This window comes from Bufo bufo, chromosome 6 (genome assembly GCF_905171765.1).
Source record: "Bufo bufo chromosome 6, aBufBuf1.1, whole genome shotgun sequence".
NCBI lineage: Eukaryota > Metazoa > Chordata > Amphibia > Anura > Bufonidae > Bufo > Bufo bufo.
The window spans coordinates 362,689,759-362,716,540 of NC_053394.1; the positions used below are offsets into that span (position 1 = coordinate 362,689,759).

The 26,782-nt window shown below is 46.4% G+C and overlaps 2 protein-coding genes across 3 annotated transcripts in view; both read right to left on the reverse strand.

Annotated features, from left to right (window-relative positions):
* LOC121003826 (MYCBP associated protein) overlaps nucleotides 1–8,418 on the reverse strand; it is a 72,792-nt gene extending 64,374 nt beyond the window's left edge. The window contains exons 1-2 of the mRNA XM_040435738.1: nucleotides 8,293–8,418; nucleotides 1,402–1,532 (exon numbers count right to left, since the gene is read on the reverse strand). Coding sequence (XP_040291672.1) covers nucleotides 1,402–1,532; nucleotides 8,293–8,338 — 177 coding nt within the window. The 5' untranslated portion in view covers nucleotides 8,339–8,418. The remainder of the gene's footprint in view (nucleotides 1–1,401; nucleotides 1,533–8,292) is intronic.
* A 4,685-nt stretch (nucleotides 8,419–13,103) lies between these two features.
* On the reverse strand, nucleotides 13,104–25,740 carry RSAD1 (radical S-adenosyl methionine domain containing 1). Of its 2 annotated transcripts, none has more exons than XM_040435739.1 (9): nucleotides 25,555–25,740; nucleotides 24,332–24,465; nucleotides 23,204–23,408; nucleotides 22,327–22,692; nucleotides 20,578–20,641; nucleotides 17,169–17,316; nucleotides 16,655–16,709; nucleotides 14,905–15,008; nucleotides 13,104–14,056 (listed from the first exon to the last, which is right to left on the reverse strand). In XM_040435739.1, exons 1-9 carry the CDS (start codon nucleotides 25,684–25,686, stop codon nucleotides 13,927–13,929), a joined length of 1,338 nt encoding a protein of 445 aa, XP_040291673.1. In that variant the 5' UTR covers nucleotides 25,687–25,740; the 3' UTR covers nucleotides 13,104–13,926. The 2 variants fall into 2 exon arrangements, with proteins under 2 accessions (XP_040291673.1, XP_040291674.1); XM_040435740.1 differs by having other exon boundaries at nucleotides 25,609–25,717.
* Nucleotides 25,741–26,782: the final 1,042 nt, after the last annotated feature.

The following is a 26,782-nucleotide window of genomic DNA, read 5'->3' on the forward strand; positions in this document are numbered from 1 at the left end:
CGGCACACCGTGTGATCTCTGCATCCGTGTGTCCGTTCCGTGGCCTCTGTTTTACGGACAAGGATAGGACTGTTCTATTAGGGGCCAGCCATTCTGTTCCGCAAAATACGGAATGCACATGGCTGGTATCCGTGTTTTGCAGATCTGCAATGCGCGGGACACAAAACAGGCATTAGCCCTTTGTTTTGTGGAGATGGGCAGGCTTCCAATGGGCAGGTTTGGCTAAACTCTTCATAACGGCACACTGGTGGTTTAGTGGCCCCAAAAGGGAGGACAGGATCCCCGTAACCCCCACAAAAAAGTATCCAGATTGGAGTCCCAAGGCTCAAGACTCTTTACAAAGACCTAAAAGGCACCATTGTTACACCGAAACTTACAACGAGACAGGGCCAGGCAGATATACCGTGGACATTATATAGAAACACATGAGATGGACCCCACTAATGCCTAAGGGTGGGCATTAGTAACTGTCCATGGGCCCACCTGTTTGGGACCATTCAACTCGCTGTATATTATACGTGCTTGGAAAATATAAAACCTAAGTTGGAAAAAAAATGCTTATGGGTAACAGAAATTGGGGAACCATTTCCCAGCTGCAGAGGGTCTATAATCCTTAAAGGGAACCTGTCATCAACTTTATGCTGACCGTACTGAGGGCAGTATAAAGTAGAACCTCAGATCACTGTCACGAGGACTCCTTTCCGTAGGGTCTCAGCTTATGGACTCCGTCATAGGAAGTAACTGCTGAATTACTATTGTTAAAAATGCTTATGTGGGAAAGGATGCGGGAGGGAAACGCCCATCTCCAATGGAGGCCGCACTTCCTAGTATTACTTTATATTATCTAGCAACCCATTTGAGCATATAGCCTCTTGGTCTACGCTTCATTTGTATAACCGCTGGACTGAAATTGAACGGCTATGGCTGGCCCCAACCCACCCAGGGACTATGATCTGGGGCTCCCCCCCCCCCCCACCTAGTCTGACTTAGTCTGACTTAGTCCCATGTTGTTTACCAGGGAGATCTGATTTAGGCCACATGCACACGACCGTGGTGTGTTTTGCGGTCCGCAAATCATGGATCTGCAAAGCACGGATGGCGTCCGTGCGCGTTCCGCAATTTGCGGAACGGCACGGCCAGCCTTTAATATAAATGCCTATTCTTGTCCGCAAAGCGCGGACAATAATAGGACATGTTATATTTTTTTAGCGGGCTACGGAACGGAGCAACAGATGCGGACAGCACACAGAGTGTGGCCCCATCTTTTGTGGCCCCATCAGACGGATCCGCTCCGAACGCTAGTGTGAAAGTAGCCTAATTCACGAATGGAAATGAATCCTTGAGTCCAAACAGTTATGCCATTTGTGAGCGTGAGCTCATGTGCCCAGAACAGAACTTTACCTTCTCCAGGTCCTCCAGTCTGATAGCCAGTGCTTGGATTTCATCATCTTTAAGACCAGCGCTGATGTCTGGCTCGGTCTGTTCTGGCACAGGCGAGGTCGACTGCTCAAACCCTTTCAACTTCTTCTTCTCTGCAACGTAAAACATCGGTCTGCATAAAAGAGTAATAAGAACTGGAGACATTTCTACAAGGTTCCCCTTAAAGGGGTTTTAGAGTACTTATATATCCTCAGGACAGGCCATCAATATCTGACACCCCAACGAACAGCCATTCTGCAGTACCACGTGTGGTGGAAGTAGGCGCTGGAACTAGACAGGTCCATCCCCTGGGTGGTGGACGGAGCTACTGAAGAGAATGGGAGCAGTGCTGCAGTTACCAGCTCCATCCAGTACATAGTGGGGGTGTGAAGGATGTAGGACCCCCGTAGCAGTCATAAGGGGATATGTGGTAAAAAGTGAGCAGTCAGCGAAGTCTGGCTGGAGAAATCTGCAGAAGAAGCCTCTCTCTCTCTCTGATGGCACCAGCCTGGTATATGGAGGTAATAATTTGTCATTATTGTCATTATATATATATATATATATATATATATACACACACACACACTTATTGAAACTACTGCACCAGGAAGGAGTCATTGTGATGGAATGACACTTGATATGTGTGAATGTAATGATGATATATGGAAGTGATTGCAATATTAGAGTGAAAGGAGAAGTTTATTGGGAAAAAGTGGACAACTGAAAGGAGGCTCTAGGACCCTGTTGGACGCCTCCAGCCTGGATACAGGATGAGATACGGCCTCTAGTCTAGATACAAGATGACATACGGACTTTAGCCTGGATACAGGATGAGATACGGCCTCTAGCCTGGATACAGGATGAGATACGGCCTCTAACCTGGATACAAGATGAGATACGGCCTCTAGCCTGGATACAGGATGAGATACGGCCTCTAGCCTGGATACAGGATGAGATACGGCCTTTAGCCTGGATACAGGATGAGATACGGCCTCTAGCCTGGATACAGGATGAGATAAGGCCTCTAGCCTGGATACAGGATGAAATACGGCCTCTAGCCTGGATACAGGATGAGATATGGCCTCTAACCTGGATACAGGATGAGATAAGGCCTCTAGCCTGGATACAGGATGAAATACGGGCTCTAGCCTGGGTACAAGATGAGATACGGCCTCTAGTCTAGATACAAGATGAGATACGGACTCTAGCCTGGATACAAGATGACATACGGACTTTAGCCTGGATACAGGATGAGATACGGACTTTAGCCTGGATACAGGATGAGATACGGCCTCTAGCCTGGATACAGGATGAGATACGGCCTCTAACCTGGATACAGGATGAGATACGGCCTCTAGCCTGGATACAGGATGAGATACGGCCTTTAGCCTGGATACAGGATGAGATACGGCCTCTAGCCTGGATGCAGGATGAGATAAGGCCTCTAGCCTGGATACAGGATGAAATACGGCCTCTAGCCTGGATACAGGATGAGATACGGCCTCTAGCCTGGATACAGGATGAGATAAGGCCTCTAGCCTGGATACAGGATGAAATACGGGCTCTAGCCTGGGTACAGGATGAGATACGGGCTCTAGTCTAGATACAAGATGAGATACAGACTCTAGCCTGGATACAAGATGACATATGGACTTTAGCCTGGATACAGGATGAGATACGGCCTCTAGCCTGGATACAGGATGAGATAAGGCCTCTAGCCTGGATACAGGATGAGATACGACCTCTGGCCTGGATACAGGATGAGATACGGGCTCTAGCCTTGAGGCAAGATGAGATCTGGCCTCTAGCCTGAATACAAGATGAGATACGGCCTCTAGCCTGGATACAGGATGACATACGGCATCTAGCCTGGATACAGGATGAAATACGGGCTCTAGCCTGGATACAGGATGAGATACGGCTTCTAGCCTGGATACAGGATGAGATACTGGCTCTAGCATGGATACAGGATGAGATACGGCCTCTAGCCTGGATACAGGATGAGATACTGGCTCTAGCATGGATACAGGATGAGATACGGCCTCTAGCCTGGATACAGGATGAGATACTGGCTCTAGCATGGATACAGGATGAGATACGGGCTCTAGCCTTGAGGCAAGATGAGATCTGGCCTCTAGCCTGAATACAAGATGAGATACGGCCTCTAGCCTGGATACAGGATGACATACGGCATCTAGCCTGGATACAGGATGAAATACGGCCTCTAGCCTGGATACAGGATGAGATACGGCTTCTAGCCTGGATACAGGATGAGATACTGGCTCTAGCATGGATACAGGATGAGATACGGCCTCTAGCCTGGATACAGGATGAGATACTGGCTCTAGCATGGATACAGGATGAGATACGGCCTCTAGCCTGGATACAGGATGAGATACTGGCTCTAGCATGGATACAGGATGAGATACGGCCTCTAGCCTGGGTACAGGATGAAATACGGGCTCTAGCCTGGATACAAGATGAGATACAGCCTCTAGCCTGGATACAGGATGAGATACGGCTTCTAGCCTGGATACAGGATGAGATACAGACTCTAGCCTGGATACAGGATGAGATACGGACTCTAGTCTGGATACAGGATGAGATATGGACTCTAGCCTGGATACAGGATGAGATACGGACTCTAGCCTGGATACAGGATAAGATACGGCCTCTAGCCTGGATACAGGATGAAATACGGCCTCTAGCCTGGATACAGGATGAAATACGGCCTCTAGCCTGGATACAGGATGAGATACAGCCTCTAGCCTGGATACAGGATGAGATACGGCTTCTAGCCTGGATACAGGATGAGATACGGACTCTAGCCTGGATACAGGATGAGATACGGACTCCAGTCTGGATACAGGATGAGATATGGACTCTAGCCTGGATACAGGATGAGATACGGACTCTAGCCTGGATACAGGATAAGATACGGCCTCTAGCCTGGATACAGGATGAGATACGGCTTCTAGCCTGGATACAGGATGAGATACGGCTTCTAGCCTGGATACAGGATGAGATACGGCGTCTAGCCTGGATACAGGATGAGATACGGCCTCTAGCCTGGATACAGGATGAGATATGGCCTCTAGCCTGGATACAGGATGAGATACGGCCTCCAGCCTGGATACAGGATGAGATACGGTCTCTAGCCTGGATACAGGATGAGATACAGCCTCTAGCCTGGATACAAGATGAGATACAGGCTCTATTCTGGATACAAGATGAGATACGGTGGGACATGGAGGCATACAAGTTCTGGGTATCCTGGGGCACATTTGCCCACAGATGTTACAGCTGGGCCTGTAGATCCTGCACACTCGTAGGTTGCTGAAGCTGGTGTCACAGTCAGTCCCATAAATGCTCAATTGGTGATAAATCTGGTTACCCATCGACCAAGGAAGTGTTGTAATCTGGAGGAGACATTCCTGGGAAACCCTTGCTGTGTGCAGGCGAGCATTATCCTGCGGAGAAATGCCAGTTGGAAGCCCTTCCATGAGAGGGACACACGTGGTCGCAGGTTGTCCTGTACATATCACTGAGCTGTTAGTGTCCCTTGTGTCACTACTAGGGGTGTCCGACTGTCATATGTGACCGCTCCCCGATCACACCAGCATTGAGGCAGTGTGTTGTTCCACAGCAAAGCCAGGACTGAAGTGCTCACCACGAGACCTCCATACTCGAACCAACCATAGTCAGATCCCAGACAGAACCTGGATTTATCACTAAAAATTATATGGATCCAGTCTATAGAATTCCAGGTTTCATGTTCACTACCCCAATGTGAATGTAGGTGATGAAGGCTGGCTGTCAATGACAGGATAAGTAATTGGTGCTGTGACGCCAAATTTCCTTCTGCTAAGCTACTGGTCTGGGCAGAGACAGAAATGTGTAATGAAGGGGTCTGGATGGTGGACAATGAAACTATGGGAGCCGCTTGTTCTTGTTGGTGGATCGTGGATCACACAATCCTCTCTACTGGTGTCTGTCTGGGCCGTCCAGAACCTGTCAGCAGTGCGTGCCCTCATGTAACCACTGCTCCCTACACTTTCTAACAGCTAGGTCAGATCCGCCTGGATGGAGGGCAATTCCTCAAAACAACCGTCCTGCTTCTCTCGGTCCTGTCTCCGAGTCTGTCAACTGGGCAAAATGTCTGAGAAAAATGCAGAAGCATGTCTAGCAGTCAACAAGTTACACTACCCAAAAGTAGCCTCTGAGAGCCTTTACATAGGGCAGCAGGGGAAGCACTTTTACGCCCTCTTGTGGCAAGACCCGGGGTCTAATCAGACCGCACCTGTAATCATCTGCCTGAGACATAACTGCATGCGGAGTTTCTGACATTTCTATCTGGGAGTGGTAGGTTTTTCTCAGTGAATCTGTGTGTGTATATATAAATATATATATATATATATATATATATACACAGGTCCTTCTCAAAAAATTAGCATATTGTTATAAAGTTCATTATTTTCTGTAATGTACTGATAAACATTAGACTTTCATATATTTTAGATTCATTACACACAACTGAAGTAGTTCAAGCCTTTTCTTGTTTTAATATTAATGATTTTGGCATACAGCTCATGAAAACCCAAAATTCCTATCTCAAAAAATTAGCATATCATCAAAAGGTTCTCTAAACGAGCTATTAACCTAATCATCTGAATCAACTAATTAACTCTAAACACCTGCAAAAGATTCCTGAGGCTTTTAAAAACTCCCAGCCTGGTTCATTACTCAAAACCGCAATCATGGGTAAGACTGCCGACCTGACTGCTGTCCAGAAGGCCATCATTGACACCCTCAAGCAAGAGGGTAAGACACAGAAAGAAATTTCTGAACGAATAGGCTGTTCCCAGAGTGCTGTATCAAGGCACCTCAGTGGGAAGTCTGTGGGAAGGAAAAAGTGTGTCAGAAAACGCTGCACAACGAGAAGAGGTGACCGGACCCTGAGGAAGATTGTGGAGAAGGACCGATTCCAGACCTTGGGGGACCTGCGGAAGCAGTGGACTGAGTCTGGAGTAGAAACATCCAGAGCCACCGTGTACAGGCGTGTGCAGGAAATGGGCTACAGGTGCCGCATTCCCCAGGTCAAGCCACTTTTGAACCAGAAACAGCGGCTACAGAGAAGCAGCACTGGACTGTTGCTCAGTGGTCCAAAGTACTTTTTTCGGATGAAAGCAAATTTTGCATGTCATTCGGAAATCAAGGTGCCAGAGTCTGGAGGAAGACTGGGGAGAAGGAAATGCCAAAATGCCTGAAGTCCAGTGTCAAGTACCCACAGTCAGTGATGGTCTGGGGTGCCATGTCAGCTGCTGGTGTTGGTCCACTGTGTTTTATCAAGGGCAGGGTCAATGCAGCTAGCTATCAGGAGATTTTGGAGCACTTCATGCTTCCATCTGCTGAAAAGCTTTATGGAGATGAAGATTTCATTTTTCAGCACGACCTGGCACCTGCTCACAGTGCCAAAACCACTGGTAAATGGTTTACTGACCATGGTATTACTGTGCTCAATTGGCCTGCCAACTCTCCTGACCTGAACCCCATAGAGAATCTGTGGGATATTGGGAAGAGAAAGTTGAGAGACGCAAGACCCAACACTCTGGATGAGCTTAAGGCCGCTATCGAAGCATCCTGGGCCTCCATAACACCTCAGCAGTGCCACAGGCTGATTGCCTCCATGCCACGCCGCATTGAAGCAGTCATTTCTGCAAAAGGATTCCCGACCAAGTATTGAGTGCATAACTGAACTTAATTATTTGAAGGTTGACTTTTTTTGTATTGAAAACCCTTTTCTTTTATTGGTCGGATGAAATATGCTAATTTTTTGAGATAGGAATTTTGGGTTTTCATGAGCTGTATGCCAAAATCATCAATATTAAAACAAGAAAAGGCTTGAACTACTTCAGTTGTGTGTAATGAATCTAAAATATATGAAAGTCTAATGTTTATCAGTACATTACAGAAAATAATGAACTTTATCACAATATGCTAATTTTTTTAGAAGGACCTGTATATATATATATATATATATAACACTCCTGGGCAGCACCACCAACCAAACGTACAAGATGGAGTGCCAGCGGCTGAGGCACTGGTCCTACCGCCTAAACATCCATTAAAAATATGAGTACTGCGGCACTTCCATAAAGCGACATGTGCTTTATTCACCAATAAGGGGCGACGTTTCGGTTCACTCCATGGAACGATCACTGCTTGAAAAAGGTTCCATGGAGTGAACCGAAACATCGCCCCTTATTGGTGAATAAAGCACATTTCACTTTATGGAAGTGCCGCGGTACTCATATTTTATATATATATATATATATATATATATATATATATATATAATTGGGGCAATGCTAAATCGTATTCCCCCAGTTTTTTTAAGGGCGTTTCCAGGACCCCATCTGCCAGTCCGCAGCAATCACGTCACTGACTACTCCATGTGATTGCTGCAGCCAATCACTGGCCTCTGTGGTCACGTCAGGTAGCACGGGATGACTACTCTGATAACATATCGACTACCTGACATGACTACTGAGGCTGGTGATTGGCTGCAGAGATCACATGGAGTAGAGGTGATCGCCGAGCCCCAGCGGGCGTCCTGGAAGCCCCCTTTGACCATTTAATTCAGAACCTCAATTAATAAAACTTTTAATTCTACTAAAAGTAAGGTGGACCAGACCCTCTCCTACCACCACCAGTAACCACACAATGGGGGTCAGACCCTTTTATAACTGCACACCAGGGATGATGTGGTCAGTGCCCAGCCCCCGATCAGTCAGGGGACATTGCACACATCCTATGGGTTTGTCAGGAGTATGTACATGACCTCCCCTAGTTGTCAGATATATCTTAGATTACCCGGAGTCCTGGTACGAGACTCTCTTTTCCCAGCCTTGTTCGCCATGATGTCCTGGAGAACGGTAGCTATGGTAACGGTACACAAGTGAGCCGTAGAGTTATCCCCTCCCCGAACTACAAGCCCCATAAGCCAGTGCGAGCACGCGTGACGCTCCTGGCCGTTCTTACTGCCGAGTCCAGCTCACGTCATGTTGCGTGCGCGCCCCCTAGAGGCGCCTCTATAAGAAGGAACAGAGGCGCGCGCACTCCGGGTAGTGTACTCACTGTGTTCAGGCGACTTGTATGTTTCCATCGTTCATTTTGCTGAATTATTTGCAAGGGTGTGCAAGTGCATGTCTTTATTTAAAATTACGAAAACTGTACATATGTCCCTGGCTTGATGGAGTGGCCCCTCACAAAGGGTGATGCACTTTTCTACACAATTCGTAGCTTAGGGCCCATGCACACGACCGTATGTATTTTGCGGTCCACAAAAAATGGATGACGTCCGTGTGCATTCCGTAATTTGCGGAACTGAACCGCTGTCCTCTAATAGAACAGTCCTACCCTTCTCCGTAATGCGGACAATAATAGGACATGTTCTGGTTTTTTGCAGAACAAAACAGAATGCACATGGAGTAACTTCCGGTTTTTGAATGAATGGTTCCGCAAACGGTCCGCAAAAAAACGGAACGGGCACGAAAAGAAAATACACCTGTGTGCATGAGCTCTTACATTTTAAAAATTTACTACATAATACAAATCCACAAAATACAGACACCTTTCTTGTGCTTTCTGCATCTTTTCCCTCTCCCAAGGCATCATGCACACCTTCGTGGGGCTGTAGTGCCCGTGTTGCGGACCACAAATTGCGGGTACGCAAAACATAAGCACTCGCCGTGTGCACTCCGCTGGTGTGGACCCGTTGACTACAGTTCGGTCCGTTATATACGACTAGGGCTGAAACGATTACTTGATTGAATCGAGTAATTCGACACCAAAAAATCCTCAAAATTTTTGTGTCATGTGACGGAGCCCATTGTCGCGCGTTCCCGAAAGTCTATGTACGGCAACGCGCGACAAAACGCCCCAAAGAAGCTCAAGTACTTGTTTGAGCATCGGGCGTTTTACAGCGCAATCGTACACGCTGTAAAACGCCCAGGTGAGAACCATTCCCATAGGGAAGCATTGGTTTCTCCTTGTTGTGCGTTTTACAGCGTGTAGGAACGCACTGTAAAACGCTCAGGTGTGAACTTAGGGTAATAGAAATGGCTCTTCTCATCTACAGTTCGGACCAGAATAAGACGTGTTTTACGATTTGGGGCATGGACAGACAGATTCGCACAGAGCCTACGGATTACATCAGTGCGGTCTGGTTTTTGGCAGACCCATAGAAATGAATGGATCTATGTGCAATCTGAAAAAAAAAAATGCAGATCGGACACAGATGCGCAACACGGTCGTGTGCACGAGGCATGGACTTAGAGGTAAGCTGACCAAAGTGAGATTTGGTTGAGGCACTGACATCTCCAGGAAACCTCAGCATGCCCAGTCACCACAGGGGCCTCCACACAGTTTTGTGTAGTGCGTTTTTTGCCCATATAGGGGGTCATTTATCAAACTGGTGTAAAGTAGAACTTGCTTAGTTACCCATAGCAACCAATCAGATTCCACCTTTCATTTTGGACAGCTCATTTGGAAAATGAAAGGAGGAATCTAAATGGTTGCTATAGGCAACTAAGCCAGTTTTACTTTACACCAGTTTGATAAATTACCCCCATAGTCTTTTACCACCTGGCATGCTTTCATAGCAATTTTTTTTGTATGCCTCCCAAATATTTTTTTTTTTGTAGGAAAGTATGTGCCCTCCATAATGTCACTTCTTCTCTAGAGCAGTACAGGGAAAATACGTAAGTGCAAAATGTGCCAGTAATAAAATGCCAACACACAATGGGACAAAAACATCAGACCCCGAGCATGCTGAACCAGTTCTGGGCCGCCCGTCAACTATAAACCACTTCTGGTGCATGCTTATCTCCGCTGTGTATAAAGTTCTCAATTTGGCGCTGTGTATACTGATCAGGAAGTGGCAATTATATATCTGAAATATTTTTCCCAAGTATAAAAACTAAAGGAAAAACAAAAAAGGGAAAATTAAGTATATATATATATATATATATATATATATATATATATATATATATATATATCTCTCTTCAAAAATGGTGCTAATTAATATGACCCATTTGATACATATGCAAATTAACCTGAGATGAGTCCTGTCCCTGACTCATCTCAGGTTAATTTGCATATGTATAAAAAAAATTTTTTTTTACACAATAAAAGCACACAGAGCTATGGGGACTGGGTATTGCGGATGTGCTAGATGCCATCTAGCAACTCATGTCCTCAGCTCTATACACAAAATCCCGGTGACAGGTTCCCTTTAAAAAAAATAAAAAAGGTGAGGAAAATAAGTAAATGGCCCAGTCTTGAAGTGATTAAGAAAATAGAAAAAGGCCTTGACCCAGAATAATTCACCACAAGGGTCAAAAAAGAACACTAGAAAAAAAAAAAAATCCTTTTTATCCTGTGCTTAAATATTTCCTATAGACCACCTTGCAACATCTGGAGCTGATTTTTTATTTTATTTAAAAAAAAAAAAAACAGCAAAATAAGCACACTAAAAACTGCAAATCCCCTCAAAAATGCAAAAAAACAAACAAACACAAGTCCAAACGTGAAGACAAACGCCACAAAAAAAGCTTGTAGAATCATATCTGGACAGTGTTTTTAAGTGTAAAATACCACACAAAAGGGGTTTCCAAATGGGGCAGAATAGGTTAAAAAGAAAAAATAAATCATGACCTCTCCGATCCCCCGGCCTCGCTGTTCTAATGCTGCGTTGACCTGCCTCAGCCAGGGTGTGGTGGAATGGGCATCTTCAGCTATTTCCCATGTGTTGAGACCGAAGAAAGATGTGGAGGACAGCACTGGAACGGCAGTGCTTGGATCAGCAAGGTGCCGGGCACCAGATGGTTGATCGGATGCGTGCATGATACTAGCTGGGAGCCGGACACTTGCCTTGTAGGTCTCTTTGAGCACCACGCACACCTTTCATATCACTTGCCAAATTTTGCAAGATTGCAAATTTTACCTCATCATTTGCTGTATTTTAGTAGATCCCGACCATAATCTATTGAGGGCCTGTCTTGTGGACTGGCCATCACTTAGAAAAGGCGGGATGACTCCTTTAATGAGGCACAGTATTGCTGGACAGGTATCAGCGCTGGTGATGGAGTAGTTTCCCAAGACACCCAGTCAGGTCACTGCCCTCATATTCCAAATGTCTGACAAATAACTGGTGGACTTGGTTTTCATATCCCTTCCATTGATTTTAATGTGTGTATTCACACATCGATGATTTACCACAGTCCGTGGGGTTGTGGTTTCTTCACCGAAGCATGCCCAATTTTTGTGTATGTTCACGCCAATTATAGTCTATGGGTCCATGAGAAAAAAAAAAGAAAAAAAACACGGACGCAAATTCTCTGGAAATTAATTTTCAGCTGAGCATTGTACATGGAGAAAGGATGGAACACAGAGGACAGAAACGGACACAAGGACCAAACACAGATCCTTCCTGGACATCTTCACGAATGAACCAATAACCATCTTGTCACTGAGGTCATCACAACAGTGTATTTTGGAACTAGAGACTTAACAATGAGACGGTATGAACAGACTCCTCTGTATATACCAGGGAAGGAACATGTTGGATTTACAGTCTGCCATTAAACTCTAGAAAATCAATGTATTTATAAATGTACAATAGGCTCCATGTCGAATAATTAAAAAAAAACATATAAAAATCACACAAATCTAGAAAATGCTTTATTCATATTAAATAAATGTATAAAGTTATATAAAACAGTGTACAACAAGATGAAGGGAATCTGCCTGCTCGATTTTTCCATATTGAAGGTGTTCTCCCACTGCAAACTCTTCTACAGGATGGGTGTCTGATCAGCAAGGATCCAACTGATGAGAATGGGGGCCTATGCCAGTGTGAATAATGCGGCGCGGTGGTCCTGCATGCACCCTGCTGCTTCATCCAGCTAAATGGGTCTACCAGAGATAGCCATCCACCATCTCCGAGCTGAATGGAGCAGCAGTGTGCATGAGTGTCTACCGCTCCATTCAAACAGGGAGCACAGGCCCTCATTCTCCTGATCAGCGGAGCTCCAGAGGTTGGACATGCCGATCAGACATTTATCCCCTATCTTGTGGAGAAAGGATAAGTTGTCTTAAAGGGGTTCCTTATCCCCAGCAGACTTTCAGACAGACCCTCTGCGTTCCCAGACCTGCAGAGGGAGTCATCAGATCCCCGTCGCTGCAGATCACCAATCTCCCTGCATCAACATCTGGGTTGAAGCGGTCACGTGGCTGCTGCAGCCAGTGACTGGCCACAGCAGTGACGTAACCCCCATGCGTTATGTCACTGAGTCATGGAGGGGAGGGGGAGCCGCTGGACCATAAGGCCCCAGGTTGGGTGAACAACCACTTTAATGGGACGTCCCCTTTAAACCAGACATAATGCCTGGCGTGGTAAAGCCTTCATTGTGGTAATCCATATATCAAAGGGAGAAAAAAATATTTAAGTGTACAGCCCCCTATACTGCATGCTGTACAAGAGGCATTATTGTACTTTTTGATCAAAAGGCATAAGCCCAATCACCACGCCAAGGTTGCCTCATTGAGTGGGACCTACTCTGACAAAAAGGCGCAGCACAGTGCGGTGACAAAGCGAAATTAAAACCACCTGTGCCGAATGGGAGGAGTGCTGATACCAGTAGTAAAGAAGAAAGATTCAACATGCATATATCAAGGGGAGAAAAACAGAACTGGATCGCACATCCACAATTGTATGCTTAGATCTAATTAAGCTTGCTTCTCAGCACACTCAAAGAGGTAACCTTGGCGTGGTGAGTGGGCTTATGCCTTTTGATCAAAATGTACACTAATGCCTCTTGTACAGCATTCAGTATGGGGGGCTGTACACTTTAATATTGCGCTGAGAAGCAAGTTTAATTAAATCCAAGCATAGCATTGTGGATGTGTGATCCAGTTTGGTTTTTCTCCCCTTGATATATTGTTGTAATCCATTCCTGCATCCCCCCCCCCCCCCAAAAAAAAATAACTTTGCTCCAATCTGCAAATGAGCTGTTCGGTGCACCCTAGCTCCGCTGCTGCACACAGTGAGTGCCTCCTTGGCCTCGCCACAACCTCAGCACATGCACAGTACAGTTCTTTGTGATCCATGGTGCAGGGGAAAGATTACAGGGCCAGGCAAGAACAGAATTCAGACACCTGGCCCTATCAATCCACTAAGGAAAGGAGGGACTTCCTTTGTACAACGGCGGAGATAGAGTGCACTGAGGTGTTAGTGTCTGCCCTCAGTGCACCGAACAGCTAATTTGCATAATAAAGGTGCAGTTACACTACTCTCAGCAAGCTCTGGTTTAATGTGCAAAATCGTGTGGAGAGACTCCCTTTAAACACATTCCCACCATAGAACTGGCGGCAGCGGGTCTCTACACCAGAGACTACAGGTATGTGCAGTATTCACATGGGATACAGCCTGGGACATCATTTCTACGCAGTGGTCTGTGGCCAATGAGGTTTTATGTTCTCAGACTGAGCCCAAGAATCCTGAAACTGGCTTAAGAGCGTCGGCAGAAGACAGTCTAACACAGCAAGCCCCCTCCACGTGCAGCGAAGACCACTAAACAGAAGAGAGAAAACAAGGATCACTTCTATAAATCAGCATAATCCTGGACCCCAGGGGCTCGAGAGAAATGGAATCTGTGCAGTGGGATACCACAACGCAGATTCCGTCCGATTTGCACCGCATGCAGCACTATTTTTCCTGTCACAATGACAGAACCCAACGGTCCACATTATAATTCAATGGGCGCTGGTGGTATCTGTCGTACAATGGATCGGGCACTGCACTGCAGGACCTAAGATAAGGGGATCAGCAGCACGTACCGAAGACACAAGCCCTTTTCTCCCAACATCACACTGTAAAGGCCAGGATCGGTAATAACTCTGATTCCACCGTTTAACCACTTAGATGCCGGTGGACAATAAGGACCATGGCATCTAAGGAGTGTAACAGAAGGAAAGCGTCCTCCTATCACTCCACCTTTACCCCTGCGACACGATAAACAAATCCTGAGCAACAGTACCCGATGCACACTGGATGGAGTCTTCAGCTTTATTTCTAGCTCCTGCCAAAAACAGCTGATCGGTGAGGGGTGCAGGGTGTCGCACCCCTATGATCTGATATTGAGGTTAACAGGTCATCAAGGGTGGAAGATCCCTTTAAAGGGGTTACGCCATGACGGATGTAAAAAGTGAAAATCAGACGTCATAGTACATGACAATCTCTTTCTAACAAAGCTAGAACCAGCCCTGTACCTCACATGGATCTAGAGATCTCCACAGTCATTGCTCTAGTTGCTCTGCTAGATGTATTTCGGGCTACCAGCTCAGTGGGCATGGCTTAAAAAGAAAAAAGCTGACTAAAGATTTCTTCTATCTTCTGCATGTGATATTTTTTTTACTTACGTGTGATCTAGCACCAGAAGTCCATTCTCCTGTAGATCCCTCAGTTCCTGTGATGCTTCAAATAAGCCATGTAAGCTGACCGCATGGCAGAGCGTGTGCCAGCGCTGTGCAATAGGAAGTACAGACAGGGAAATCTTTGACTAAGAATTTATTTTCCACAAGCATGAGAATACATTATTCATCTCCTCTTTCTACACATGCCCACCCAATGCTGTAGCTTCCTGGCAACATCAGCAGATATTACCCAATGCTCATCAGAAATATGCACAACACTACTTTTCACATCTCCTAGTGACATGTCACAGATTTTCATGAGTGAGGGTCTGAGTCGCGAGTCCCCCACCAATCGCTAAAATGATGGGTCAGTGGCACTCGGTTCTGTTTTTTATGGAGCTAGAGAAAGCTCCCTGGTCTCTCCAAAGAGGGACAAAAGACAGCCGAGCGCTTCTAAGGCTCCATTCACACGTTCACAAGTGATGTCCGCACCCGTTCCGCAATTGTGCGGACCCATTCATTCTCTATGGGGACTGAATGGATGCGGAGAGCACACTATGTGCTCTCCGCATCCACATTTCCGGAGCGCGGGCCCCATCTTCCCATCTTGAGCATGTCCTATTCTTGTCTGCAATTGCGGACAAGAATGGGCATTTCTATGGGGGTGCCAGCTGGGTGTATTGCGGATCCGCAATGCACTACAGACGTGTGAATGGACCCTAAGCCTTCCTTTTACTGATTGTCAGGGTTCTCAGCACATGGACCCCCGCCAATCAAAGCTTCTGACATGTCAGAAGTTTTTTCAAATAATTAATTCTTTAACGACCGCCTATACGTGTTTTTACAGTGCTCATTAAATGGGCTTTATCCTAGGACGCTCTTGCCTTTTTACAGCGGCCTAGAATAGGGGCTGCGCAGGTCTCCCATGCAGCAGAGAGCAGAAGCTCAGCTCAAGTCCCATATGACACCCGGGTTCCAGCTCTAACAGCCCAGATCAGCAGAAGCGTAGATTCAGGCCGTTTTACCCCTTAGATGCCGCGGTTTTCATTGACCGTTGGCCCATAAAGATCAGGATAAAAAAAAAAAAAGGTAAAAGTAAGGTGGCAATACACATTACATGAACATCTGCTGCTGAACCAGACAATTTTGGTAGGATCGCTGACCATCTAACGTGTATGGGGGTGTCTGACATTACCCGATGGAAAGACCAGACATGTTGGATTTCAACATCCTTGATCCTTTTGCTCTCAGGGGAGATAAGCAGCCACCAGATCCATATCCCCCTGTTCAGAACACACAAGCATGCATGTACATGGGGTGGCGACATCTATGTAAAGTGTTCTGCACGGACAGCACACGTCCCCATTCATTTTAGTATGTGTATTCACACTTCAGTGTTTTTAGCACGGATACATGCTCTATTTTGTCCGTGTTCACAGATCCATCACGCCCATTATAGTCTATGGGTCCATGAAAGCCACGGATGCCATCCGTGTTGCATCTGTATTTTACAGATCATTAGGAGGAGATGCTTAGAAAATTATTTTTCACCGGTGCAGGGTCAGTGAAACACGGATGGAACACGGACAGCAAAAAAAAACAGACACAACAAACACACGGATCCTTCACGGCTGCATTACTGACCACCTTCTCACAGATTTTTAGCACAGACACGGACGTGTGAATGAAGCTTTAGGTGTATGGCCACCCTTACAGACGCCAACTCCATCCCCAATAATTTCTGCATTGTCCTCACCTTATGCGATATTCCAATGTCTGTCCGCAAGCCCAGCACTAGCAGTTCTGATAATCTGGAAAGAAGAAAGTGCCAGATGACATCAGAGGACGGCACAGTTTTCAGACACCAAAATACATAGAACATTTTTAATATCCTGCCTTTCAATTCCGGTCATTGCCGTCAGAGAGAGGTCAAGAGGATTGAAAATCGCCATACACATCACTGGCTGCGTACATCCTGACTGGCTGGAGACTTTTCTCTAATAAACCTTAAAGGGTTTATTTTTTTTTCAAACATTGCCCCATGTCAATAAATTGTATGAAATATAAAAATCCTCCAGTACTCCCACGCTGTTCTCAGACACGCTTTTGGCATATGCTGGGTGCAGTGGGCCTATGGATACGTGTACGCCAGGAGCTCTCCCCATGCCTTTGTCAAATATAAGGGAAAAAATAAACCGCATGTGAACAGACCCTAAGAAATGGAAGATGCAATGTGCAAAACAAGCCACACATTCTAATAGAATACTCACATATCAAAGTCATTCTGCTCAGTCACTTTCCGAGTGCCATGTCCATAGCTCATCACTTCCTGCATCCACGGTTCTGGTTCTAGGGTCTGAATTCGCGCCTGCCTCCGTTTACCCCGACTACTGTGGACGACAAACCTTCCGTGGGCTCCTGGGACGATAAAGAGGTGAATGAGACCCCCAATTCACTACCAGTCAGATGTATCATCGTGTTTTTCTACTTTATAGAATTTTAATATCCCTTTGATAAAAACATGACTAGCTTGTATCTTTTGGGCAAACCTCAAAGATCCATGTTCTTTGGAGTTTCCTATTTTGGAAAATTTGCATGGATTACAGTAGGTTTCTGTTTTTATATTGATGACTTCTCCTCAGGATAGGTCATTAATACCTGATCGGCAGGGGGTCCGACTACTGGCACCCCTGCTCATCAGCTGTTTGAAGAGAGAGCAGCGCTCGTACAAGCACTTCCTTCTCTTCATTGTTTAACTGCTCACTGTCGCAAAGTGAATAGGAGGGAGCGGCCTCATTGAATTGCATGGAACGGCTGAGCTGTAATTAAACTGCTCACTGCTGCAGTGCCGATAATGAACAGGTAAACAGATAAGAGAAAACCGCGCTCAATATGAGCGCTGCGGTTGTCTTCTTTTTTTTTTTAATTGATGGTCATCAATATAAAAATATAAATCACTTCTTATTGGGGGTCATTTATTAAGGGACTTGCGACTATTAAGTAAAAAACAGCCACAAGTCCCCTTTTTTGACTGGCCATGCAACAATATTGTCGCATGGCTGGTGTTTAGAGATGAGCGAACTTCTGTTTTAAGTTCGGCGTCTAAAGTTCGGCTTCCGGTTAGCGGAGGATCCCGATATGGATTCCGAATTCCGTTGTGGTCCGTGGTAGCGGAATCAATAATGACCATTATTGATTCCACTACCACGGACCACAACGTAATTCGGAATCCATATCGGGATCCTCCGCTAACCGGAAGCCGAACTTTAGACGCCGAACTTAAAACAGAAGTTCGCTCATCTCTACTGGTGTTAAAAAGTCTAACAGTTGGGTGGGAAAGGCGCATGTCAGAGCCGGCCCTGACAAATGTACTAACATGTATGCCTGGAAACCGCCAGGCGCACGGCTGCCTTAGATTACCCAAATTTATGATGAGGCGCATGACTGGACTCTGTCGGTCCCATAGACTTTGAATAGAATGGGACACAGACCTCCGCTTTGGTGATTGGTGGGTTCCCAGCAGTCAGACTTCCACCAATAAAACACTTAGGGTACGGCTACACTGGTCGCAGAGTAGTGGTGATCCCCATGGCAATGAATGGGATCGCCAGTCGCAAGAAATCTAAAACTGCTGGATTTCTTGCGACCTGCACGATTCATTTTTCCATCACATTACGACCACCACATGTAATCCATCAGTGGTGGTCGTGCTTGCACACTATTGGAAAAAGTACTAGCCCGTGTGTGCTCCCACGGTCCCGGCTACCAAAGAGGCCAGTGCCTTTTCATATAGTGTGCAAGAACGACCACCACTGCTGGATTGGTGGTCATAACCATCGAAACAAGCAGTGTATAATGTGATGGGAAAAACGAATCCAGCCAGCAAAGGAGGCAACATGGACAATCACAATACATTAGTAAGTGCCTTGTATTAACTTTCTCTACATGATAAATGCTATTTAACTGTTCATGTTATCTCACCCCATAACCGCTCTCTGAATGTCGCACATGATGGGGTCAATTTTTTTATTCAGAAAAGAAGTGAAAAGATGTAATCACTCCTCTACATCCAACTAGCTATTTAACCCTTCAGATGCTGCCATCAGTGCTAACTGTGGCACCTAAATGATTTCACAGAAAACGTTAATGAATTACAGAATGTTTTTTTTTTTTTTTTTTTTTTTAAACATGCCCCATCTGTAGCGACCTCTACTACAAATTTATAGGGGTCTTCCACCTTATAGGTATTGATAACCTATACTCTGAAATGGACTCAAATGCAGTTACCTACACCAGCATTTTTTTTTATTTTTTTTTAAATCAGATCATTTTTTATTTGTCTTGTCCAAAATATTTAAATGGTACAAAATGATAACCCCCTCAAACCCCCCTCCCCTCCCCCATGCAGTGTCCTCCCTCCCTTAGCATTTTCTTTACCCGATTCCTAACAAAGGTTAACCACTCCATCCTCATCTACTACGTCCACTGATCATCTATGGGCATTCCTACTTCTCCGACCTGCGCCAGATATTCTCATTATCCACCAGCCATGTTCTCGTCAGATCCTGGGAGGCTAAACCAGAACCTACAATCCAATTCTCCTCTTTCCAAATTCTCCTCTTCTTAAGTAAATACCCCTTTCTAAGCGGACCAGGTGATTTACAGCCCCCATCAGTTCCTGCTGGTTCGGACCGTCAGTTTGAATCCAATCACTGGGGTCCTAGGAACTGGAATATTATACACGGCAGCCAACAAGCTAAACACCTCAGATCAATAAGTACCCAGTTCTATACAGGACCATATCATATGGATGAGGCCTGCCTCCGCCTCTGTACAGCGAGGGCATGATCGGATTCCCACCTTATGGAGCATCAGGCTACTTTCACACTAGCGTTAATATTTTCCGGTATTGAGATCCGTCATAGGGGCTCAATACAGGAAAAAACAAAAACGCCTCAGTTTTTGTCCCCATTCATTGTCAATGGGGACAAAACGTAACTGAACAGAACGGAGTGCTCCAGAATGCATTCAGTTTAGTTGCGTTCTCATACCGGAAAGCAAACCGCAGCATGCTGCGTTTTTCTTTCCGTCATGGGATGTGAAGCAAGACGGATCAGTCATGACCCACAATGCAAGCCAATGGGGACAGATCCGTTTTCTCTGACACAATAGAAAACTGATCCGTCCTCCATTGACTTTCAATGGAGTTCATGACGAATCTGTCTTGGCTATGTTACAGATAATACAACCGGATCCGTTGATAACAGATGCAGACGGTTGTATTATCAGAATGGAAGTGTTTTTGCTGAGCCCTGCCGGATCCAGTAAAAAACGCTAGTGTGGAAGTAGCCTTAGGGGCGTTCTGTACACTCTATACAACAGGAACAGTTGTGATCGACGTTGAGCCTCACTAATAGACAATACAGGTGTATTCTCCAGGACGGATTGCCACTGCTTAGAAGGTAAAGGTCCTGCATCCGTTTTCCATTTTTCTTTTAGACCAGCTATTGGGTCTCCCAGGCACTGCAGCTCCTTTATTCTCAGGATAGGTAGAGGTCCCAGAGTTTGGGCCCCCATTGATCATTCTAGCAATATGCCATCACTTCTTAAAATGGGAATACCCCTTTAAGTAAAGCCGTCCTCACCCAGCCACTTCCTGTGGTTTCCCTATAGGCTTACCTGGTCCTATACCAATGTACTGTTTTCCAAGCCAGTATGAGAGGTTGTGTTTGCTCACTGCGCCCTACAAAAAGTAAAAGTGGTTAGAATACAACAAAAGCTATGCAACCCTGACAGCCGGTTCAGACCTGAGCGTTTTACAGCGCGTTCCTACGCGCTGTAAAAACACTCAACAAGGAGAAACCAATGCTTCCCTATCAGCATGGTTTTCACCTGGGCGTTTTACAGCGCGTACGATCGCGCTGTAAAACGCCCAATGCCCCAAGAAGTTCAGGAGCTTCATTGGGGCGTAGCGTCTGTATGCGAGATTGTAAACGCCCGTACAATCGCGCATACAGAGCGTACGTTGAAGAGAAGTCATAAAAACACTGTTGGAGGACAATGAACACTTTTCCTTTTTATTTTATTTGTATTTTTATTTATTTTTTTGAATTTTCTATTTTTCTAAATATATTTTTGCCACATATGTCCCCCAAGGAGTCATCAAAAGACTGTTGCGGGACAGTGAACACTCTTATTTAGAACTTTTTATTGTATTTTTTTTTTTATATATATATATAATTATCTATTTTCATATTTTATTTCTCTTTTCTTTTATTGATATTTTATTATATTTTTATTTAGTTTTCAAATTTTTTTAAATAATTTTTTAACTTATTTTTTTTTTACCACATAATTTGTCCCCAAGAGGTCACTGAAAGACCTTTGGGAGATTATAAGTGACTTTTTTTGGTACTATTTCCACTGTAACTGAAGCATCCAAAGGAGCCCCAGTTACAGGGAAACCAACCTGCTAGTGGTGCTTTGTACAGGGCAGAGCTGATCAGGGTCTACTGACCCTGCAGCTCTGCGCTCCTCTGCCCCTGAGACACCCAGCGATCATGTGATCGACGGGTCCACACTGCAGAGCGCTCATAGAGGAGAAGGCAGAAGCGCTGATAAAGTGCTTCTGTCTTCTCGCCTTCCCCGCTCTCACCAACAGCTGGGGACCCTTTCCGCTTCTGCTACAGTACAAGAGCAGGAGCGGTCATCCATCGCTGTGCGGCGCTCCGGGCAGAAACACAACTGATCACAGGATCATATGCGTTTCTGCTCAGCAGGACGTGGGCCGCAAACCATGGCTCTGGGGGCCGCAGGTTGTGCACCCCTTGCTTTAAAGCATCTAGATTTTCAGTCCGTAGAGACAGGTCAATTCACACTACAGACGTATTTTAGGATTGTATCGAAGAGAGATATCGTAAAGTCTCAGCCACTTGTACTGTGAAACGCTAAGGATCAGCCGCTTACAAATCCGCAGCAATTTAGTACTGTGTGGGCATACCCTTAAGGAAGCTATGGTGCACGCCATGCAGCAGTAAGATTTAAGGCTCTGTTCACATCTTGGTTTTGGATACATTAGGAGTATTCCTCATTATACATGTCTGATGGAGGCCTCCAATGTATGCCACTGTACAGGAAAACTGTGCCAAACGTCAGCCATTGACTTCCACCAAAAAAAAAAAAAAGGACAGTACATGGTATAAAATCTTTTTACTGTGCCCAACTTTATAGGAAGTCTAAGCTTTCCTATACAGTGAAAAAAAAGATTTACGCACTGGCCCAGCATGAACAGTGCCCAGTTTTGGATGGAACGGTAGTCACCAATTATGACCAAGCTGTAGAAATAACTTGACCTACTGATAGCTTGGATTCATATTGGTCTCATAAAGACGTTCAACTTCAACCAAAAAATATATATATAACACTCACGTTTCTGGCAAAATTTGACACTTCATACTGCTGGAATCCAGCCCGTTGTAGAATCCACCTGGCATCATCGTACATCTGAGCAGTCAGTTCTTGATCAGGAAAGGTAACTTGGGCTTTCTCCTTCCATTTAAACATCATGGTTCCCCTCTCCAAGGTGAGTTGATAGAGAGACACGTGGTCGTCACACTGTTCCAAGAGCCTGTGTAATGTGCTGCGCCATGATCCCAGGCTTTGACCTGGAAGACCAAACATTACATCCACTGAAGTTTGACCAGGAAAGATCTTGCTTGCTTCCTCTAATGTGCGCTGTGCATCTGAGGCTGTATGTGTCCTTCCAAGGAGCAGGAGGTCATGATCATTCAGGGACTTGAAACAAAGCACAAGTAGAACAGAATAAAAATTCTATATACAAGAAAGGCCAATCGCGAGCGGGAGGAAAAGAGAGGAGAGACCAATCGCGAGCGGGAGGGAAAGGGAGGAGAGACCAATCGCGAGCGGGAGGGAAAGGGAGGAGAGACCAATCGCGAGCGGGAGGGAGAAAGAGGAGAGACCAATCGCGAGCGGGAAGGAAAAAGAGGAGAGAGACCAATCGCGAGCGGGAGGGAAAAAGAGGAGAGACCAATCGCGAGCGGGAGGGAAAAAGAGGAGAGTCCAATCGCGAGCGGAAGGGAGGAGAGATCAATAAAGAAAAATGGTACAGAAAATCAACGAAGACTATATTAGTAAATGTCAAATAGTCATCTTACATACACATTGGTCAAAAGTAGCCAGGAAGTGGCCAACCCCTTTAAGAGCCATCCAGGATAAGTCCTGCGTCTTCCACACAGTGTCTTGATAGGATCTACAATATTACCTGATGGTCGTATAATGTACTTACCTGGACCCCAATAGAGAGGCGATTCACCCCGACATCCCGGAATTGCTGCAGTTTACTCTTCATGGATGACGTAGGATTTGCCTCCAGGCTGATTTCAGCATCTGCTGGTAAGTCCGCATACTTAGCGATCGCCTCCAAAACAGCACTTATGGTGGACGGACTGGCAAGGCTTGGTGTTCCCCCACCGAAAAATACTGAGGGTACTCTGTATGTCAGAAAATATAGAAAGGAAAAACACAATGCTTACTAACACTCCATTCATTGGATTACTACTAGATTTTATAGCGCTGCTTAACCCTGCGAGCACCACAGTTTTTCATCCATTGCAGCCCACCCATATTGAGCATACAGCGGATATTTTACTACAGTACCTCCTACTGTTACATTGCTCCTACCTCTAGCCGATGCATCCCTGGTCTCACAGGGTTGACCCTGCTGATGGGTGTTCATTAAAACGGTTGTCCGGTCAATACATAATTTCTAATAGGTGCTGGCAGTCTGCCTACCCTACTGAAAGGATGATACATACCTGCTCCCCACCGCTCCGATCTTCCATGCTAGTCCTGGTCCGCGGTTTGTTTTCTTCCGCTCTGACATGGGCACAGTCATCTGATCCTCTTCAGCCAAACACTGGCTTCAATGGTGATGCGTCCAAAGGAGACATGTCACCACTGAAGAGGATCAGGTGACCATGCTGGGGAGCAAGAAAATAAACCCCAGACCAAAAGATGGAGACGCGGGAGCCAGCGCAGAGGACCGGAGCCAGCAGGGAGCAGGAAAGATCCTTTCAGAATTTATGTATCTCCAGACAATCCCTTTAAAAGGGTACTTCCATCTCAGAAGAGGGCTCCTCTAATTTCGTCCTGCCTGGATGCGGTGGCTTGAGGTGGTGGGAACTAGAGAAACAGTCATGCGGGCTGTGCTGTAGTGCCGACCACCTTTGGCCACTGCATCCAGGTGAGAGTGGATTTATGGGGGGGGGGGGGACACCTTCTAGAGATAGATGTGGGACGTTTAGGACATATCCTGTGGACATGCCATAAATATTTGCCATGGAAATATTAATTTAACGCTACACCCTGCCGCCCTTCATACCCCCAAATGTCCCCGCTTCGGAGCAGCTCTCACCTGCGCACCTGGCTGAGCTGGATCAAAGTGTGAGCTTCTTGCACCAGGCAGGAGCGGATGGCGTCCTCGTTGTCAGAGCGAGCAATGTATTTGTTGAAATTACAGTAAGTGCAGCGTTTCTCACAGTACGGCCACTGAGGAAAGAGGGGACAGTCCAGAGGAGGTCTACACGGCTTATCTATAGGGTATGGGGATGTCTGCAAAATCCTGTGTGGACCTAGTGATAAATACTAGAAAACCAAATGACACAGTCCGAGCAGAAGGCTCAGCGAGGGGTCATAGACGCTGCACTCTGGAAAGTTTTAAAAATCTTCTAATACACGAAGCAATCCTCCCTTACCCACTGGATAGGTGATAACTGCTAGGCTGATGGATACCTTATAGCCGGCACCCTGCCTACGTTATGCCCAGGTCCCCGGCACCCTGCCTACGTTATGCCCAGGTCCCTGGTCCCCGGCACCCTGCCTACGTTATGCCCAGGTCCCCGGCACCCTGCCTACGTTATGCCCAGGTCCCCGGCACCCTGCCTACGTTATGCCCAGGTCCCCGGCACCCTGCCTACGTTATGCCCAGGTCCCCGGCACCCTGCCTACGTTATGCCCAGGTCCCCGGCACCCTGCCTACGTTATGCCCAGGTCCCCGGCACCCTGCCTACGTTATGCCCAGGTCCCCGGCACCCTGCCTACGTTATGCCCAGGTCCCCGGCACCCTGCCTACGTTATGCCCGGCACCCTGCATACGTTATGCCCAGGTCCCTGGTCCCCGACACCCTGCATACGTTATGCCCAGGTCCCTGGTCCCCGACACCCTGCATACGTTATGCCCAGGTCCCTGGTCCCCGACACCCTGCATACATTATGCCCAGGTCCCCGGCACCCTGCCTACGTTATGCCTGGCACCCTGCATACGTTATGCCCAGGTCCCTGGTCCCCGACACCCTGCATACGTTATGCCCAGGTCCCTGGTCCCCGACACCCTGCATACGTTATGCCCAGGTCCCTGGTCCCCGACACCCTGCATACATTATGCCCAGGTCCCCAGCACCCTGCATACGTTATACCCAGGTCCCCGGCACCCTGCATACGTTATACCCAGGTCCCTGGTCCCCGGCACCCTGCATACGTTATGCCCAGGTCCCTGGTCCCCGGCACCCTGCATATGTAATGCCCAGGTCCCTGCAGAGCTCCCCCTATATACTAGTGCCAGCATCGGTCACTACTTACATGCACGTATACGGCCGCAGCCTCCTCCGTATTCGGCTCCTCTGCACTATACACGTCCTGGTTATAAGACCGGCCGCACACACTCCTTATCGCAGCCGCTACCGCAGGTACAGACACACAGGAGCGCAGCATGACCAGAGCCTGACCTCCTCATTTCATAGGAAAGTTGCGTCCGTCAACCTGCGCTACTTCCGGCGTTCCCCCTGCTGGAGGATAGAGGTAATAGCAGCACGCTGTGTAATGTGGAAACATGAACGCTTCCCTGCCTAGCACTCTTCGCCTCCGCCAGTCCTATCTATCTTGCTGCCATCTGCTGGTGGAAGGAGAACATTACATGGTGGCATTACATACTGGCTGTAGTCGGGTGGGAGGGGGAGGAGAACGTATTTTGAGCCCCTGTTGTACCACTGTTGGGTGGAGAAAGAAGAGCATGTCCACAGCTGCACAGCGAGGGGGCAGGGGGCAATGCTTCTGCTACTTTAGTGCTCTTTTAGATGAGCCAATGATTGGCTAAAGAAGCGTTCATAAAAAAACACTCAGCTGATCACAACCTTTAGTTGGGCATAAAAATGGTCGCTGGTCAGAAGCACGATGTCCAACATAAACCGGGAGCGTGCTGCTGAGTATGCAAGAAGAGTAGGGATGAATGATCGTACTAATGATCACCTGTCCCTCCTTCAGTTTGCTTTGGCTGGTGTGAAGCCCCTTAAACGAGCACCGATCGACTGACTTTATTGTCTATGGGCGGCATCCCTAATCTATAGCCAGGCAGCGGCCCATGTAAAAGCTTAGGCATGCGGGTCAGGGTCTACATGTGTGTCACTGTGTAGATGTGTGTATGTACAATATACGTGTGTGCCTGTGTGTATGAATATATGTACTGTATACATGTGTTTGAATAGATGTATAATATACATGTGTCACATGTAGATGTGTGTATGAACGTATGTACAGTGTATATGTGTTCATAGTGTGTGTCAGTGTGTATGAATATATGTACTGCATACATGTGTCACAGTGTGTAGGTATGTACAGTATATATGTCAGTGTGTACATGTGTGTCAGTGTGTAGGTATGTACAGTATACATGTCAGTGTGTACATGTGTGTCAGTGTGTAGGTATGGACAGTATATATGTCAGTGTGTACATGTGTGTCAGTGTGTAGGTATGTACAGTATATATGTCTGTGTGTACATGTGTGTCAGTGTGTAGGTATGTACAGTATAT